The sequence below is a fragment of the Dicentrarchus labrax genome, unplaced genomic scaffold (genome assembly GCF_905237075.1).
Source record: "Dicentrarchus labrax unplaced genomic scaffold, dlabrax2021, whole genome shotgun sequence".
Classification (NCBI taxonomy): domain Eukaryota; kingdom Metazoa; phylum Chordata; class Actinopteri; family Moronidae; genus Dicentrarchus; species Dicentrarchus labrax.
This window is the reverse complement of record NW_026136708.1, coordinates 9,170,212-9,187,447: the sequence shown is the minus strand read 5'-3', so window position 1 is coordinate 9,187,447 and position 17,236 is coordinate 9,170,212. Positions and strand designations below refer to the sequence as shown.

Here is a 17,236-nt window from a genome sequence, read left to right as displayed (position 1 = left end):
GTCACTTCCTTTCTTTACATCGTCCTATAAAAGCGGGTGCTGTTGCGTTGCGGTGAGGTGTTGGTGGAGAGACCGGAGAGAGAGAGGACGGAGAGGCAGCCGGGTTACCGACGCTACAGGAGATTTAGCTCTCCAGAAATACCGAAAGGCGGCTAAGTTTAGTTCAGAATGCGTCCGTAATCTACCGACTGTCTCCAAATCAAAACCTTCTGATATAAGCTTCGCTATTTTTTCTATTCCTGGAGAGCTTAATGCGCCTCGTCTCCACAAAAAAAAAAAAAAAATGATCGGGAGAGGACTGCTCATTGTGACCGTACTGTCCAGCTGCGGTAAGGGAATCCTCATTGAAGTTCACTGATGAGATGGTACAGTCTGTATGTTGAGAGGAAACCTGCTTTAAAAGATGTGAGTGCCGGGTGGGTTTCAGCACCAAGGACAGCGACTAACACAGCTTTAATTGCGGCGAAAGATGGAGTGAATTCACCTGCACCTTTGGCACATCCAGTCCCTTTTTACCTAAAGCCTGTGTGTGTTTTAGTAACAATGAGAATAACACCAGAGCTTTAGGGATTATAGAAATAGCAGATAATGATGGGGATGATTCATGGTTTTTTTTTCTTCTTTTCTTGCTTTTCTTGCAGTTCTGTCATTGCCACTGACTCCAAGTCAGCTGGAGAATGAGGATGTAAAGGTAAAGATTTAGTTAGTATTTCCACTGTTATTTGTATTAATATGTGAGTGTTATTGTTGTTGCAGTGACAGTGAGTCCAGTCCTTCTACTTGCCACACTCAAAAGGCAAGCAGTGTTTAAAAATGCCTAATCTGACCAGTTAAGTTTACTGGAGTCTCTTCTCCACTGGGGATAATCTCAGTTTGACCTTGCTCAAATCAATAGATACCATTCTGGTAGCAATGGAGAGCCTTGACCTCCATCATTTGGTACTGCTGGATCCATTTCACATCTTGAGAGAGAGAGAGAGAGAGAGAGAGAGAGAGAGAGAGAGAGAGAGAGAGAGAGAGAGAGAGAGAGAGAGAACGAACTATAAAGGGGAGATGTGGACAATGCTGAAAGAGAGATAAAAGTTGTGAAATGGGACTGAGTAACATTCAAAGATCTGGCGGGCGTGTGGGATTGGCTTGACATTGAAAGCACAATGGGAATTGAAATGATTTTGATCTCTCATCTAAGAGTTTCATATCTTTGAATTAGTGGCTGAGTTAGCACAAGAGCAGCATCCAGAGAGAGGCAGATGAATTTTAATCTATAAAGCTGTGTAGATTTATGCTCTTAGTGGAGGACTGTTTTTTGTCATTCTGATTGCAGTGGCATCCTAGTTTTAAAACCACACACTCACCAAAGCTGACAATTAAAACAATTACATTATCCACATCAATCATATAGCAAAGTTCTTTGAGTCATTTTGTGCCCTATCTGTGTCCGCAGGTGATGAAATGCATTGTGGAGGCGTTGGGAGATGTGCTATCAAGGCCCCACCCTGTGCCTGTCAGCCAGGAGTGTTTGGTCACACTAAAGACAGGTAAGCCCCACCCAAAGGACGACAGTTTGGTATTAATCGCACAGTGTTTTTGACCAAATACCTCAATTTCAATCATTTTAAATTTGGGTCATTTATTTTTGTATGGACGAGTATATAGCATGGAGCAATGCCACAAACCACATTTTTAATAGCCTTATCCCCTAGATCAGTCTTTATACAAATACAAAATACTCAACAAAAACATACCAATTTTTGGCTTTATTGTTGTAGATGCTGTTTGTGACCAAGAAGTTACACAGTGCCTCAAATGTGAAAATATCGTTGAGTGCATAAAAGTATTTGCAGCATGAAATCATGAAATAAAACATGTTTTTTTTGGCACCTTGCTTACTGTTTTATCTTGTTTCTCCTCAATTTTCTGAGGATTTGTTTGGCCATTTTTAATCAATAATTTGACTCATAAAAATAAAAGCAATAAAGACGCATGAGTTCTCACATTCAAAAAACTGAGTAAAAGACGATACGATTCTCTTTGATTTATTTCCCTCGATGAACTTACATCTTAAATAAACTGCTGAAATACAGTACAGTAAGACAGTGTTTCAGGTTTTGATTATATACGCTCACACTTCCTTTGTTCAGGTTCAGTCTGAGGATACAATCAGCTATACTAGTTTTTTTCACATCCCATCCCAGGCTGTCATTTGTATTGAAATGATTCAACAAAGCAAATATTCATTACAGCAGTTATTTTTATGTAACATGGTTTTTAAATGTGAAATTATTTTCTGCGACCATATTCATCATTATTATCATCACCATCATCTTCCTCATCATGCTGCTAGAAACCAGAACCAGGACTAAAACACATTAGCCCTCACTGGAACACTGCCTCTCTAAGAGAACCAATACACTCTTTGTTTTTTTTATCAAGAGCAACATGCCCACATCATAAGGTTAATGGATTGATGCAATGGCTGCTGGGTAAAAACCTGATGTGTTCTATACGGCGGGGTCACTAGCTCTCAGTGAAGACTATTCAGTTACATACCCTGTGTATTACCTTGATGCTGTCCTTGTTGTAAAAAAATCAATCAGAGCATTACTCACCGAGTGTTTGTTACCGAGCTGTGAGAGAGGGAAACTGTACACCACCAGAGGGATGGAGAGAAGAGTCATAGAAGGGACAGAAAAAAAAGACAGATCAAAGACTGGAGCACAGAACTAGAACAGCACTGTACAGTAGTTGTCTTTTTTGTGCTTGCTGCTTACAGTATGCAGTGCCGTTTGTGGGTCAGCAGAAAGTCCAGTGCTCACTGCTGCTGTAATTCACTGGGGGAGTCTCTGTGGGCCAAATGATTAATTGTGCTCTTGCTTTGAAAGCAGTAAATTTCAGGGCAATTAACTCTGACGAACCACTGAAGCAAACTGCTGAGTCCTGTGAAAAAGTGAAGGGGAGAGACATATACCTGTGTTTTACCTCCTGCAGGAGCCCATTATTGCCTTTTGTCTCTTCTTTTCTTTCTTGACTGAGGTATTTAACCACTTATACCCCTGCATTTTGTGTGTGTTTGTCTGTGTGTGTGTGTGTGTGTGTGTGTGTGTGTGTGTGTGTGTGTCTGTGTGTGTGTGTGTGTTACTCAGACGACAGACTTGTTTCTATCCTCCGACATCATAACTTTCTGAAGGAGCTGCAGGAGATTGCTGTTCAAGGTGAGTCACATATCCAACACAGCTGATGTCTGTTTGGGTGCTGAACATGCTTGTTTACATTCATAGACAGAGATCTTGAATAACTCATTTTCATTTTAAGGTGGTCAAGAGAGAGCTCAGCTGAAGAGCGATGCTGGAACACCTGACCTAACGACACAAACTCCTCAGACTGCAGACGATGTTGCAGGCGAGTTTCTTTAGTCGCTCAGATTTGTGTGAAAATGTTCAGAACAAAGACATATCCACGCGTTTCTGCATTACTTATTTCTTATCAGCAATATTTCACTCAGTTTCATTTTGAGGAATATCTAATCAACGTTTTTAAAATGCACCAGCTGTCAAAATGATGTATCACTTCCATTATTCCCCATTTTATGTTGTCAGCAAAGCAGGGCTGACAAACATAGGAGATATGCTGAGGTGAATTTAAACTCTGCTGAAGCTTTCTGTGGACAGAATGAGGACAAACACGAGATCCTTCCACCTGACAGCACACCTGGCTTTTTAAAGTCAGTGCTAGACTGCCTGTGAAGCACACAGTGGTAGAGTAACAATGCAAAAGCGAGTACAATAATGGGAAAAAATTCTGTTGACTAAGGTGCATCCACCAACTTTAACCCACTGTATATTCTCCAACAGCCAGCCTGAACCCGTATGTGTTTAATCAAAAGATGTGTCAGAAATGATTTCCATAAATTCTGTTCCAGCTCTATTAGACGAAGAACAGATGAAAATGGATTAAGAAGGATTAGGCAAACTACTGTCGCTGCAGCAGAATTTACACTGCTGAGGTCTTCAGATTGCTTGCTTTGTCTGAGTAATAGAAAACCCAAATAATATTTAATCACCAATGATACAAAACAGAGACAAATACCAAACATTTACACTCGAGAAGCTGGAAGCATAAAAAATTTGGCCCTTTTGATTAAAAAAAATTACTAAAAACTGATTCATCATAGTATCACTAGTTCAGTTCTAATATTAGCACCACATTTCTGTTGAATTTTGAAGTACCAAAAGCAGAAAATATGGATTGTGACATGTCCTTAAGAGTTTCTGGTGAGACAATAAGAAAGGCAACACATTTAAGCATCACATTTATTTATTTTCAAGTAAAATCTTACATACTGATCCAGTCCATTAAGCAAAAGCCCAGAAATCTGACAGTTGCGACACAAAATGACCTCGGTAATAAACTGTCCTGCTGTGTTCTAAGCGCCTTCTTTTAGCATCACTGGAAAATCAATGGCTTCTAGTAAATTAAATTTCTACCCCTCCACGTTTTCAGATCGATCCATGTTGGAAGCCTTAGGAGGCCCCGGTGAAAGATCCATCCTGTCTCAGAAGAGGAGGATAGGAAATGGGGAAGAAGAAAAGGATGAAAGACTGGGAGATGAAGAGTCACAGGAGGACGGTGACATCGTTGAAGAAGTGCAAGTGAAGAGAGAAAATGACGAGGGGCCAGGAAGACCCGTCTCTGTGGACGAGTGGAGTGAGGGCAAGGCTGAAAAGAGAGAGGAGGAAGAAGAAGACTATGAAGAGAAGAGAGCAAATTCAGAGAACAAGATTGAGGATAAGAAAAGCAAGTAGATATTTTCTTTCTTTATGTATGCCTGTCTTGTGTTTGCAGTTTAGCTACAATATATACACAAAGAAACATGCATATTCAGATTTAGAGCTCAATATATTTCTATTAAAGAAATAAAGCACAGCCAAGCAAATTAAATTATGGAATAAAGTTGACCAAAGGCAGAAAGCAGAATCTCAAGATAGGGAAAGTACAAAACAAACTGCCTTGTAGATAAAACCTCCTGCCACCACAGGACTGGGTGATTGATGGAAGTGCTTTCATCTACATGATGAGTTTCAGCCCCCCCATAGGGGCGCACGGCCAACACGGCTGGCATACTGACAGCTAAAGAAATAATTAAATGTCTCCATGTCCTAGAATTTAAATGATCTGGTATGCATAGTTACAGCTGGAACCATCCACTATAATATCCTTCTTTAGATCCAGACTGCAGTCAAGATTTAGCTTTTTCTGTCTCTAGACCTTTCAACAGTTTAATAAAGATAAAAAGATAAAATGGAAAAATAAAATGAAATATGCATACCTATTCTACAAAAGAGATCTTAAGCCAAGTCATCTAATGGCTCCAGCCATGCTGTTAATTCCCATAAAGCACAGCTAGCAGTACTGGGGGCAAAGCTGCCAGCTGGCACAAAATATTTCATTACAAGAAGTGGAATCTTGCTGATGATGGAGAGTATTCTGTCGGTAGTCTGGTGGAGGTGTCTCGGTTCAAAACAGAAAAAAAAGAAAGGGCTTCATTCTTTATTTTTCATATTTTCCAGGTGCTGGATCTGGTGAAAAGAGAGATGAACCCAGAAACAAATCAAAAGAGAAGTTTGATGAAAAAGATGAAGAGGAGAAAGACAAGAGGTCAGCACTTTTCTCACATAAACAAGAGAAGCAACAGGGGGAAGAGGAGGATGAAGAGGAGGCGGAGAGAGGCAGTAGGGAGAGCCTAAAGCGATGGACCAAGAGAGGTAAGGCGTTGCCACTGAAGAAGAAGGCACTCGAGGAGGAGGTGCAGCAGCTCAACAGCCAGCAGGAAGTGCCGCATCATTCGAAAGAGGTCACGGAGGAAGAGGAGGAGAAGAAGAAAAGAAACGTGCAGAGGAGTCCAGAGGAGAAGGAGCTGCAGATGATCGCTAGAAGGGGACCTGAGGAGAGGAGGGGGCTGGAGGAAGAGGGGAGCGCCAGTCGGAAGTCAGAGGTGTGCTGTCCATCCTTTTATTTCCCAACAAGCAGCTGATGATTATAGAGCAGTCTGACATTTGGGCAAATAAGTTAATTGCTGTGAGTTAGATGAGAAGATTCATATCACTCTTATATCTGTACAGTAAATATGTTATGTTAATATGTAAGTTAAAGCCAGCAGTTGGTTAGCTTAGCTTAGCATAAAGCCTGGGAAACAGCTAGCATGGCTCTATAAAACAAAAACTTCCACTTCTTGTTACTGCAAAAAAAATAGTCTGTCACATTACCCGTAAAAGTGCAAATAAACTTTTTTTCAATGATTAATTATTATAATTAATGGTCTTACCAATGATACTAGTTACGGTTCTATTCCATTCAGGTCAAACATAATCTGCTATTGTACATGTTAGAAAGTCTCTGCTTCACTAAATGGAACTGAACCTTAATTGGTATCATTGTCGTTGATTATCCTATTATTTCATATCAAAATGGTTGCTGTGAAAAAGGTCTATTGTTTTTCTTACAATTAAATGTTTGTACAGATTAAACAAACCAGATATATCATGTTAATAATGGAGTTTTGGTGGTGCTGGGGGATTTCAGCTGTTTCCAGTATTTACTCTAACTGGTTGCTGGTGCTGGCTTCATATTTAATGTACAGATAAAAGAAAGGTATCAATCTCTCTCTCATATCTAACTCTTCACAAGAAAGCGAATAATTGTATTTCCCAAGATGTAAACTATTCCTTTATATAATGACTGTATGCGTTAATCTTAACTCAACAAGGCTAACTGTTACTTGTTGTAGTGCTGAGCTCAAGGCCAAAACAGAGTTAGATTTCTGTGTTTTACTGTAAGACATAATGAATCCTTCCTACAGCTCAAATCCCATGGAGATACAAAATGGCGCTGCTGCTTGGCAGCATGTTCAAAGGAAGCTATCCAGGCTGTCATAGCCTTAATGGCCACATGTATGTTGTAACAGTGAAGCAAAAAGAGGCGATTCTGGTTGTAATGTTTCCATGCTAACAGCCCAAAAAGCAACGCATGGAAGCAAATTGTGTCCTGATATTTTTAGAGCTGCATGAAAAGGTTTGCACCTATATATGATTGTTTGCACTCTAAGTGTCCTGTTGTACTCTCATTATATCTGCAGGAGCCAGAGATTGAGAGCCTGGCAGCCATTGAGTCAGAGCTGGAAAACGTTGCCCAGAAACTTCATGAGCTGCGGCGAGGCTGAGAGAGAGATCGGTAAAAAGTTGACACCGCAACCTCCTCTGCCTCCTCGTACTCCTCCGCTTTACCAGCTGCCTGGTTTCCACAGATAGAGCGTGTGAATATGTGACAAGATTTTATCTTTCGCTATTTTTCCAGAGGATGCCCACTTGCACCACACTGCTACAGCCTCCCTTGTGACATTCTGTCCCTCACATAGATTAGCATACAGTAGATGCACATTGCAGCTAGACATGCATACTAAAAACATACAAATGCACAAGTTCTGTGCATAGTGAAACACACAGCAAGGCTCCTAAAGAAAAATCTTTCTGTCAGTGAAAGATGACAGCTTGTTTTCCTTCATTTTCTCTGACAATCATCTCTCTTTCTGCAAATGTATCTCTCTTGCTTTTCAAATTAGTTTAACACTGAACATTGATTTATGTGAGAGGTTGAGGCAGCTCCAGGTATACACACACCAACAAGGTGAGGTAGTACAGTACAGGCATGTATACATGTACAAAGTTCTTTCTGGGATGCTTACTTACTTTAGAAGAAACAGAAGAAGATGACATAGATGCTTACCTATTATAGATACAGTCAAGCCAAGGCAATAATTGAACATTTTTAGCAGATTAATGGCTGGATTGTAATCTTAGCACTGTACGTAATTTATGTAAGAAAAATCAACTAATTGAATTGAGTTTATCTGGAAATAGATGTTTTGGTAAATCCTTTTAATGCCTCTAAAATAAAATGAATATTTGCATAAGAGAATAAATGCAATAAACTCAGCATACTAACAAATTTACAACTGTGTAGTTGTCTTAATGAACTGTTTAACTGGTACAACTGATGATTTTGCATCACTTTCATTACATATATAAGTGAAACTGGTTGAGACAAGTGAACCACTGGAGTGAAGATTCATTCAGTGGAGAATAATTGATTCATATACTGTATTTTACTCACACTGTCCATCGTGAACCCAGATTCTCACTGTAAAGAGACGTTAATTCACACTGTAGATGAAGTCTGCACTTGGTTGTGTTTGTGGGCGAAGAAGCTGAGAACATGAATCATCACTCTGACACACAAGCTGTTTATACGGTGTATTCAGCTCCAAGACAACAACATTTTAACCCTTCGTTTTTGGCATTAGTATTACATTATTCTTTTAGTTGCTACTATTAAGAGGAAAGAGCCAGAGTAGATCTGAATCAGAAACCGTGTGGCGTATTAAAAGGAGACAAGAATAGATCGTGGGCAGAGAAGAAAGTGAAGATGAAAAAAGTTTCACTTCTCTCGCTTAAATAAATATAGCTGCTGCAGTTTAAACCGGTTAAGAGATGTCTGTATACGTACTACCAATATATGCAAATACAGAGTCTTGAAAACATTTCTGATGGTTTCCCTACATGATAAGCTGAATAATGCAAAAACAAATCCCAACTATTTAGAATTTGAGTTTGAATTTAAAGTGGACAAAGATAAGGAAGAAGGTTTGTCTTTTTTGTTTACCATTGGACATTTCTTCACAACAGTGCTGTTATTATGCTGTTTGATTTATTACAACTAAAAGACAAGGCTGAGAAAATCTCCTCTATTTAAGAGTTATGTATATGGGCGCCAAAACAAACTGTAAATGTTATAAAAAATGCATGACAACAAAATGAAAAGGGCACCAGATGGCGACATTAGACTGTCCTCGCTTCCAAAGGTGAGTTCTGTCAGCAAGGGAGATTTGCTCCCGTTGGAACATTACCTTCTTGTTTCCATCTTGTCTCGTTTGAAAAGTACAGAAAAACTAGCAAGAATGTTTTGCAACAATGCATAATTTATTTCATTTCAAATATTCCCTTTCAGCCCAGCTAAACAATCAGTATGGAGCAGTAGTCATTTGGTGAACAGCTACTACTTCTGTACATTAATATGGTTGTTTGCTGTATATCAACTCCTGTTTAAAACATCTTTGCTCACTGAAGAAGCCTGTACAGTAAAATATGTTACATAAACCTGAGTGGAAGAACAAACCCACACAGAAAAGATTATCGCATGACAAGAGTTGCTTTTTTGGTTGGAATAGAACAATCAATAATCACATACACACCTACTGCTGCGGATCAGTCCTGAAATATCACAAAAATACAGTTTGCTTGACTAGCTTTGTCATACAGTAAACTTCTTCATGTTTGACTCATTTCCCAATTTCATTCACTTCAGCTGCAGAGCTGGCATAGTGACTGAGTGAGGTTGCTTTCCTGCACTCTGGCTCTGAGAGAGGGATATTTGTGTTCATGATTAATTAATAGGCTACTTGCACTCGCTAAGATGTCAAAATATGAACAAATGATGATCCAGTTATGCAGAAAAACTAACATGTGAGTTTTGTGCCTGTTAAATATGCTTAGTTTGATGTTTTAATAGATCTTTTAGTATGGGGCAGAACAGTTTTGAAATCCCAATCCACACTTTTATCAAAACTGAAGACAGAAAACTTGGAGAACTCATGTTTGTATAAAAAAATATAACATTTTATTTCCAGCTACAAAGTGAAACATGTAACATTTTTGTCACACTTCTCAATAAAATAGTAAAAAATACTGTTGACAAAAAATACACTATCGATGCATTTTAGAAGCACAGAACAAATTTGGCTTTTAAATTAACTTAAACTGTACAAATATATACATCATTTACACATCAACAATAAAAAAGGAATGAAATTACAATTCTTCCAGTCTTTTTCTTCTATTTTTGTACAAAATAGACACTTGTTCCTATAGACAATTGGTTTCTTCCTTCTGACCTGAATCAGTAATAGTCAACTTTTTTTTCTCTTTTTGTCTCAGTGCCGTGGCAAAGCCCACTGGGTTCCATATCTAACCCTAAACTCAGCACGCTGTTCGCTTTCTCATCCACATGCCAGGCGGAAACTCTGACCTTTCCTCTACTCTGTGAGTAGAGTGAATAGCGTAGACGCAGAGACAAGGCTGACATTCAGGCCTGCGCTAACAGACACAAACACACACACACTCGCAAACACACAAGGACACATTCAGACCTGTTTGGACAGGGGAACACTGGCCTGCTGTGGTCTGCGTGCTCCATCTACAGCTGCTTAGAGTTTGCAGGTCTGGTCTGGGCTCGGAGGGTGGGGGGAATCATTAGACACCTCATTTAGAGAGGAGGTCATGGTTAAGGTATAGAAATGCATACGGTAAAATGGACGGGTCTGTGAAAGGGGGATTTCAAGGGGAATGGGCGGAAACCTGACAGTAGGTTTGTCAAAAATAGAAGTTATAGTGCAGGAATCTCTTGGAGCTGCTATGCAACCCTCTGTCTCAGCTGATGTGCACCAGCCATTCAAAACACACAGACACTTGGACAAGTGTCTGGACTACTTTTACAATGAGAAAATGAGAAAATAAAACACAAAAAAACATATATATTGAGCTGCAAAATGAGATGGAGTTCTGTTTGTTTTCAAGTCATAAGCTGTGATTGTCCTTGAGTGGCTCATGCCATGTCTCCCATCATCTTCTTGTAATACATGGACTCGAAGATGTCGTTCTCCCCAGGGCAGTTGTGGTGGCAGGCACAGGACTTGATGAACATCATGTGCTTCTTCATGAACTGTCCGTCGGGGCATTTGAACTCCATGGGCAGGGTGGTGGTTCTGTGGGGAGTGCAGCAGCGGCCATCCAGGCAGACGCCGCAGAACTTTGGCCTGTAGGACTTGGTGGTGGTGCAGCCAGAGATCTCAAACTTCATAGGCTTGGAGAGTCTGGGAGTACGGATGCACTTTTTTCCTTTCTGTAGGAAGAAAATTAAGATAGAAAACAACTTCATTAAGCATTCTTTAGCTATTTAACTGTTGATATTGTATCTGGACAGTTCATAAGGCAGTGCAGTTTAACAACAACTCACCCTAATGCTCTGCTCCAGCTGTGACTCGCATGGTCGCACCATACACAACCGGGTCTGTTTCTCCAGCCGGCATTCGCGGTTATCATTGGTGACCCTGGTGGAGATCCCAAGGCCGCAAGTCTTAGAGCATGCGCTCCATTCAGTAGTCTGAACCAGGCAGTTCTCCCTCATCATGGAGGGATCTGGGCCATAGGTCTCCTCCTCTCTGTAGGCTGTAAACAGAGGGGTAAACACTGGATTAGAAACACTGATTATGTCTTATTTCTGTATGAAGACAAACAAAGAAACTACAGTTTAATGTGCTTAAAAACTATCATACAGAAAGGGAGACTAACTTACCAGCCAAAGCAGAGCCAACAAAGCTGTTTCTGTAGGGAGACTCGCACTCCCATTCCTCACAGCACTTTCCTGGCACCTTAACCCGTCTTGGCATGGGGCAGTCGGGGCTGGGCAGTCGGACATCCATGGAGCAAAGAGGGACACAGCCCACGGCTCCGTCCAGACAGGTACACTGATACTTGCAGCTGCTCTGGAAAGTCTCTCCACTCTTGTACACCATGCCTCCGAACACGCAGGTGGCTCCATCTCGAGCTGTGAGGGAAAACAACAAGGCAAAGGTCACGATTCAGTTCACACATTAAGGACGTTTAAAGCCGATGTTTGTAATGAAGCACTGTAAAGGAAAAGTAATCATTTTCAGTGGCTCACCTGTGCACACTCCTATGCGTCTGTTGATGGGGGCCCCAAAGTCACAGTAGAGGCCTTTGTGTGGGTCGCAAAGGTCTTTTTCTGTGCAGAGCTCCCCCATTTGTTTGGCACACACCCTGCAGCAGCCGCAGCCATCCAGCACAAGGCTCACTCCTGGGGCGCACTGAGGGGGAGTGGAGGGGCACGAACACTGGCTGCTGCACTCCTGACCTGCAGCCTGAGCACAGGACACACACAGACATATGCTTAGTCAAATATCATCTCCATAAAAGTGTATTATAGTTATGGAGAACACAGTGTCTTTTAAGGTTAGAGCTTATGTCATGTTTTGACACAGCATTGCTCACTTAAAGTCTGAGCAAGTTTAAGTCTAAAACAACAGCAGTATGAAGTATTTTTTAAGTCTTTCTCGGCTTACCATGTATGAGAGCATGATGCACAGGAAAGGCAGCAAAATCATTTTCTTCATTCCAGCAGACATCTTTTCTTCCTTGTAGTAATAGACTCTAGTTTTTCCTTAAGTCTCGTTGATAAAGTCTTCCTTTAGTTTCAGAGTTTGAGCTTGAGAAACCTTTTCTGATCAAGTTGATCTCTTGTCTGGTTTGTCTCGTAGAGTTTCTCCGCTGCTCCAGTCACAATCTTTCTTTCTTTCTTTCTTGGTGAAAGCTATAGTTTAGCTTCGGTAGAGGAGTTGATCTGAGTTCTGACTGCAGAGTCGAGCTCCCTTTATACTCGCTGGCCCTCGAAACACGTCACTGGAGGCTGAATGGAGAGCCAGCCCTGGACAAACATGGACATACTTGGCATTCTTTCCTCGCTTCCTGACCCCCACTCCAGACATCCCACATTCCTGCTGTCTGAAGGCAAGGCTCTGCTGCTCGGCCAAACAACACTGTCTCTCTCAGAGCGGCTTTCATCTGGAATGGGAGGTTAAGTCTGGTTAGAGGCCTGGGACCCCACACTGGGAATTCCTGAAGACTGACTTCACAAACAGACAGCCGGTACCTATAAATATTAATTTTAAAAAAGAAGAAAAGAAAAAAAATAGCACAGTTCAAAAGTGAAGGCACAACAAGCTGTACATGGAAGAAGGAGAAGTTAAATAACAACAGGTAGAATCTAATAAAAATGCACCAACACGCAATGATTAAATAAACTGACTGATGTGTAACGGGTGGTTAAGACTTTAAGCCCACAACAGCATTCCTCGGCTTTGGCTTCAAAGGCGTACAGCCAGCCTGTACTTTAGTAAATTAACAACAAGCTCTTCGGGAAGGGAAATTCATTTGAGTCATTAACTCGAGCTGGTTATCTATCAAGGTGTACATTCTTGCACAGACACTTGGCAACTGCTGCAGTCTTCTGTACTTGTGTGGTAACACTGCAGTGGGCATTTTTGTGCACTGACATCAGCTTTGAGCACTACCCATTAAAAACACATTATGAGTACATATTATACATCTCTTATGCATGAACAAAGCAGTATTTTTAATCTCAAATAATACCACTAATACTGTTGTATGATAAAGACATTGTTGGGATCTTATTCCCTTGTGACCTTGAGTATATACACCGGATATAGATTCATTTGAAAGTAGCAGTGGTGGAAGAAGTATTCTGACACTTTACTGAAGAAACAGCAGCAAAACAGTAAAAATTGTCCATTACAAGTTAAAATCCTGCATTTTAAAATCCTACTTAAATAAAATTATTAAATAATTAATTATATAAAAACTATCAGCACTCGTTCTAAAGAAAATTGGTCCTTATATGTTATATACATATATTACATTATTAGATTGTTAACGCTGTTGCATCAATGCATAAGTAGCATTTTACTCTTGTAGCTGATTGAGGTGGAGCTACTTGTAACTACTGTGTATACAGTGGTTCCCAACCTAGGGGTCGAGTCCCTTAAAAGTGTCACAGGATACATCTGGGGGGCCGTGAGATGATTATTGAGGGAAGGAATAAAGAAAAAAGTTCTGCTACACAAATTTGCATTAAGTGGATTTAATTTTCAAATCTTATTCTTATTATGAAATATTATATAAATTAACCTCTTTGATCTCCAAAAAATGATTTTAGTCACAGTGGTTTAATCTTTAACAATTTTATAGACATATATATGTAATTTGATAATCTTAATCTGAAAGGAAACTAATAAATGCAGTATAGTGTAATAGCAAAATATTTCCCTCTGACCTACTGTATAGTAGAGAAGTATAAAGTAGCATGAAAGTAATCTCAAAATTGTACTTACGGTAAGTACAATACTTGAATAAATGTACTTTGTTACTTTCCACCAATGCACACTAGGATCAATCAGTCTACAGAGATGCAAGCTAGTCTGTAAATAGCTTCAGTATCAAATAACTTTCCAAACCATATTTCCTTATGCAAATAGTTATTTTATCAATAACCATTGTTATGCAAATAAATGATCAAAGTCATATGGCACTCTAGTTAACTTTCAACCTAACAGATGTGACAAGTAGTTACTAGAGAAAGTGTATATTTCTGCTGCTGAATAGAACAAGACGATCCTGATGGTCTGTTTCCTGAGTTACCTGAGCTGAATGTGCTGCCCTGCCAAGGTATGCAGGGCAGGTATAAAAGGGACAAAGACTAATGTTCTCAGTTAAAGGCACTTCCCGAAATGGATGTTTGTTGATTTTGAGCATTAGGCTGCTTTTCTTACTTTCTGAAAAGGTGACATTTTTTAGGGGATTCTGTTGAAAACAAAGGTGGGGGATTTTATTTCACACCTGACACAAGGTTTTGACTCCACTGGGTCTTTGTCAGGACAAATCATGATTTAAAATCCTAAGTCGACTTCAGTGAAAGTGCAACCCGACCCATGAAGAGATGATGGGCAGATATTACGGGAACAAAGGCTACATGTTCTCTGGCTTCTCACCTGCCTAATGAGGTTTAGTCTATGACGAACTTAAAAAGACCAGGTGTGCCCTGTCCTTGGCCAGGCTTATTTTACTACATTAAACCCCAGAGTGGAGGATTGCAGGAAAGAGGCTAGACGGAGGTTTGTGTATTTTTTTGAAAAAGGGGATCACACACCAGGCCAGACTCTTATGAAAGGCGGCCCTGCTCCTTCTCCAGCCAGCGAATCGGAAATGAAAAACTCCCAGAGAAACCTGGAGCTGAAGGAATGTGAGGGAGAAGCCAGCAGACAGGGCTGTTACTACAGAGGAAGCCTCTCCATATAAGGACGTCTGCTCTTTTCCTAATATGGATATATTCTTTCTCTATGCTGGCTCAGTACAGTAGGGACTCCTGTTAGACCATCTGAGCAAGGAAAAACACAGCCGTGAGTGAAAGTGTGGTGTGTGTGTGGAGTATTCTGTCTTTCAAAACAGACCACAGAAAGTGTGTGTGTCTGTGTGTGTGTGTGTGCTGTCAGTCATTACAGCCTCAGGGCCAGAACTTTTAACTCCGTGATATCTAAAGGAAACAGCTTGATGGAGGAACGTACTCCGGCCACGCTGGAAAACAACACTCAAACTTGGCAGACATTTTTATCTTACGTGCAGAGTAATACAGTTATTATCAGGTTGTTTATTAGTGTAAGTCAATTAATCTTACATCACAGGCAGTTTCTTTCAATGATTGTAAGGAATGTCGAAAATAAAGTGAAATCACATTGTAGTTTTCAGGATTTTGTTGATTTAACCAATTTTAATGCCATATTTTTTTTTAGCAGATAGCATCAAGCATCTTAGTGGTATACTATGACAAATGAGTCTACTGCAAGAAAGTGAATATCACATCTTCAGGTCAACAGAAAGCTAAATGAGGTTGAGTCCTCACTGTTTCTGTAATACTGTAGCCATGGGAAACTGATGTTGTGCTGGGTGTTTTCATGATGCTGGTTGTTTTGCTGTGCTCAGTCTGTCAGTCTCAGGGTTTCCTGTGTTGATTATCAGTAGGCCGACTGGCCACGTGCTCACTGTTCTGCAGATCTGGATGTGTGGATGGGTTGACTGCGGTGGCCAAAAGAAACATACAGCTCTGTGTGTGGTAGGTCCAGATATGTCAAGGCTAAGTATAGACCCAGATATTTGTCTAAGAGAGTAGCTGTGGGTTAAAATCAGTAATGGAACTGTGGTAATGATACAATGGCAGGGGAGTCTCAGCTTTGTGCTTTTTGGCATCAGTGTTGTTAAACATACCTGCATGCAATCTGTCTGACCTTAAGTCTTCTTAACTTATATGTTGTAATAATAAGATTTAGCAGTGAAAGCTAAAACATGTGCAGCTTTAGATGTGTTGTATAGCAAAGTATGACTACATTTACTTGAAACTGGTAGATCTTTTAGTTGATATGTACCAGTGGTCAGGTATAAAAACACCAATAAAACCATCACAAAATAATGCCCTTATAAAATAAAATGGCCTTTACGTCCTTTAAACTGCCAATAACTTATTTTTTATGGGCCATGGAAACAAGCTGTAAACCCAACAATGAGAAATTAACACCTTATGAAGTGGATATGATGAACTCATTAGCAAACAGTTGACTCTCTTTTTTAACTAGGCTTCGGTCTCTGCCAAAAGTATCTGGTTCTTTAGCTAAATGTTCACCATCTAGTTGCTAACTCTGTCTGTCATTTGGTGTTGGGCAGTTATGCAGTTTGGCTAATGAGAGCAATATGAGTCAGCCAAGAGTGTGATCAACCCCTTTCACATACAAGTCATGTGATCTATTTTCAATATAGAAATATTGATTATAGCCACTTTAAAGATATACTAAAGGGTGACAAAGTTTATAGATCTCACCCTGCACCATTACCATTTGCAAGTTTTTGTTTACTAGGAAAAAATACATCAAAGATTTTATTTAAAAGTAATTGCAGTAATATCATTAGTTTAGGGAAATACAATTGAAGGCAAACTAGCTGGCAGGTGATAAAAATATTAAATTGTAACAGTAATAACTAGTTTCTGGCAACATTACAGTAACAAGGCCAAGAGTGTATCAGTCTATACAGCTGACACCAGTATTACTAACAACCACTATGTCATGCTGATGCATTGTTTCGCAGTTTATTATTTTTCCAAATGAAAATGTACCCTCAGCAGCTCCACCCTTACCAAGGGAATGATCTGATGGAGTAATGTTCCTAATTTAGCTCTGAAGTCACTGATTTCGGGTCATGTGACTCGTGTAGTAATTTCAGGTCAAGGCCCGCCATCTATCCTAGTCTGGATTTACGCACATTGCTTCCTGCTACTTATAGCCTCATTATTTCACCGCTCGTTTCATAGCTACTTTGTGACATCACAAGGCTACACAACTGTGTCAGCTGGGAAGTTTCCAACTTTAGGATCTGTGGAGATGACAGACTCAGTGTCTGACCAGGCTACATTTTTACATGCCCACGTC

General features: G+C 40.2%; 2 protein-coding genes across 2 annotated transcripts; one reads left to right on the top strand and one right to left on the bottom strand.

Annotated features, from left to right (window-relative positions):
* Positions 1-51: 51 nt before the first annotated feature.
* Positions 52-8,008, top strand: chga (chromogranin A). The gene is made up of 8 exons (XM_051409548.1): positions 52-329; positions 642-691; positions 1,445-1,538; positions 3,144-3,212; positions 3,313-3,399; positions 4,501-4,794; positions 5,568-5,992; positions 7,133-8,008. Exons 1-8 carry the CDS (start codon positions 284-286, stop codon positions 7,214-7,216), a joined length of 1,149 nt encoding a protein of 382 aa, XP_051265508.1. The 5' UTR covers positions 52-283; the 3' UTR covers positions 7,217-8,008.
* Positions 8,009-9,706: 1,698 nt separating this feature from the next.
* On the bottom strand, positions 9,707-12,547 carry ccn2a (cellular communication network factor 2a). Its single transcript, XM_051409340.1, has 5 exons — positions 12,251-12,547; positions 11,833-12,049; positions 11,464-11,715; positions 11,125-11,336; positions 9,707-11,010 (listed from the first exon to the last, which is right to left on the bottom strand). Exons 1-5 carry the CDS (start codon positions 12,311-12,313, stop codon positions 10,714-10,716), a joined length of 1,041 nt encoding a protein of 346 aa, XP_051265300.1. The 5' UTR covers positions 12,314-12,547; the 3' UTR covers positions 9,707-10,713.
* Between the last annotated feature and the right edge of the window lie 4,689 nt (positions 12,548-17,236).